The following is a 2,735-nucleotide window of genomic DNA, read 5'->3' on the forward strand; positions in this document are numbered from 1 at the left end:
GCACCTCTTTTTCCCCACTGCATGTCAGCACAGCTCCGGGCTACTTTCCATGCAGCATCCCCAGCCGCTGCCCCCAGGCTGGCTGCTCCCTGCAGAAGCACAGCCGCTGTTTAACCTCTTCCTAGCCAAGTTCCCATTTTCCCCACACCAAAGCTTGGATTTGTCTGCCCCTGTTCACTCTCTAAAAAAAACAACACTGCTAGTGAGGGCTGGAAAAGAGGATCTAGACCTTGGGGACAGACCTTGGTTCTTCTGGGTATAAGAACCTCAGCACTTTTCTTTTCTGTTCAGGGCTAATTTTCTGGTCTCTGCCCGACTCCAAGGCAGGGAGGAGAAGCAGAGCTGGTCCCACCGCAGCATGGCTCACAGCCAGCTCCCGAATGACTCCTGGCAGAACGGCTCAGCCCCTCTCTTCACTGGCCTTGACCTCCTCCTGGAGCTCAAACCACTCTTCATCCCACTCTACGCCACCCTGGTGGCCGTGGCATGCACAGGGAACCTCTTCCTCATCCTCCTCATCGCTCTCACCAAGAAGCTGCACTGCACCACCAATTTCCTGATAGGGAACCTGGCCGCAGCTGACTTCATCATGTGCCTGGCCTGCGTCCCGCTGACCGTCTCCTACGCCTTCGAGGTGCGGGGCTGGCTCTTTGGGATGTTCATGTGTTACTTCGTCACCTTGATGCAGGCCGCCACCGTCTTCGTCTCGGTGCTGTCCCTCACCGCCATTGCTGTCGACCGGTATGTTGTTGTGGCGTACCCCATCCGCCGGAGGATCAGCCGCAAGTCCTGCATCTGCATTGTGGCCTGCATCTGGTTGCTCTCCATCATGGCCTCTGTCCCCACCTCCCTGCACACCCAGTACTTGGATCTCAACACCATTGGCCATGACATGATCATCTGTGAAGAGTTTTGGAAGCATGAGGAGAGGGAGAGGCTGCTGTACTCGTGCTTGATGCTTCTCCTGTCCTACATGCTCCCACTGTTGGCTGTGTCAGTCTCCTTCTGTGCCATTACCTACCACCTGCGGAGGAGGAACATCCCGGGTGCTGCCTACCCCTGCCAAGACAAATGGACCAAAACCAAGCAGAAAACCTTCCGCGTGCTCACCGTCTCGGTGGTGTGCTTCGCGATCTGCTGGCTGCCCCTCCAGGTGGTGAACTTCATCAGAGACATCGATGAGGAGTTCACCATCTTGGACAAGAGGTACGTGAACGTCATCCAGGTGTCGTGCCACTTGATCGCCATGAGCTCTGCCTGCTACAACCCCTTCATCTACGCCTCCCTCCACGACAAGTTCCGCTTCCACCTCAGCAGCTACTTCTACCGCAAGAAGAAGAGCTCCAGCATCGTGTCCTGCAAGGCCTCGCGATTCAACACCTGCTCCACGCTGGCAGATGCTCCAGCTGGGGTCTCGGATAAGATAGCTTTGCAGACCAGGTTCTCTTAGCTGAAGTTCCCCAAAAGACTTACTTGCTCTCAGATCTGGCGTACACTTTGCTTTAGGCTGGACATAGGAGCTGGTTGTGGTGGTTTGTTGCTGTTCCCAGAAGGTCTCTTGTGCCTGGCAAGGAGCAAGCACAAGGCAAGCAGCAGATGGGATGGGTGTCTTCAAGGAGCAGCTCCTCTGAGCAGCTCAAGGATGTTTCCTTCTTGGCAGCAAAGCAAAATGGTGCAACAACAACCACCACAGCCATGCAAAGGTGGAGCAGTCCTTAGCAGGACTTGCCTGCTAGCCCTTGTGCAGACACACAGGACCTCGGGTAGGTGTTTCCATCAGGCACAGCTAGAGAGAAGCAAGTGTCAATGAAACAGTGGTTGCTTGCCTGTTGGAACAGAATAATGTACGTATATCCAGGTGAATGACTGGACACATAAGCAGTCTGATATAGTGCTCTAAGCCTCAGTTTTCAGAAATGCCTACGCATCAACACATCCAGAGTCTGCCTCAATGTTTGCCATTGCTCCATGTGCGAAGGAGAAGTGCTGGGTTGTGCAGTGCAGTTGGGTATGGCATCTATACCCTGTATCTCCAATCACAGCTGGCTATAGTAGGTCGCTGGTGTTGTATCCAGCACAAAGACCTCTCCTCATGGTGTATTCAGGGGTGGATCAGCTTCTCAGCAAGGTGTTGGGTGCATTTAATACACGTTGGGTGCATTTAAACAAGTCTTTGGGCTGTACATCTTCATTTTGCGGGATAAAAATTGTTCCTAAGCAACAGATAGCATTTTCTGCCTCTGGAGGAGCACCAGCTCTCGCAGGTAGCAGTTAAATAGCTGTGCATTTTTTTCCTTTTGTTTAAATTGCAGTCCATTGGTGAAAGGACAATATACAGCCAGAAACACGCATTCTTCTGTCAGCGAGGATATGGGTACATGTGGCTACCTGTAGCAGATGGCTTGTTTTGAACGGGGGGAAGACTTCCATAATGTACTTGTCCTTCTGAAGGAGTCATCTGTGTAACCTCACTTGGAGGTCCCCATTTCTCAAGTCATCAGTGTGCAGCCAAACAAGGCAGATGTAGCCGGGGCACATCAGTAAGCTTCAGGCAGTTCTTCATAGACAGGTAGGGCTCAAGGGAATGGGCTGGTTGGTGAGTACAATGTCAGTTTGTGTGCTTGCTGGGGAAGAAGTTTTTATCCCTGCTCAGAGTAGTTTAAGACCGTGTAAATCCATGTTCATGTTCCTTGGGTGGTGGTGCGAATCCTGGTGATGGGCTGCTGTAACACAGA

At 52.5% G+C, this 2,735-nt stretch overlaps 1 protein-coding gene across 1 annotated transcript; it reads left to right on the forward strand.

Annotated features, from left to right (window-relative positions):
- Positions 1-358: 358 nt before the first annotated feature.
- On the forward strand, positions 359-1,450 carry LOC309879217 (prolactin-releasing peptide receptor-like; the record flags this gene model as incomplete). The annotated part of the gene is made up of 1 exon (XM_082762726.1): positions 359-1,450. The coding sequence occupies one exon, from the start codon at positions 359-361 to the stop codon at positions 1,448-1,450; it is 1,092 nt and encodes a 363-aa protein (XP_082618852.1).
- Between the last annotated feature and the right edge of the window lie 1,285 nt (positions 1,451-2,735).

Source organism: Aythya marila, assembly GCF_965140915.1.
Source record: "Aythya marila genome assembly, chromosome: 5".
Classification (NCBI taxonomy): Eukaryota; Metazoa; Chordata; class Aves; order Anseriformes; family Anatidae; genus Aythya; species Aythya marila.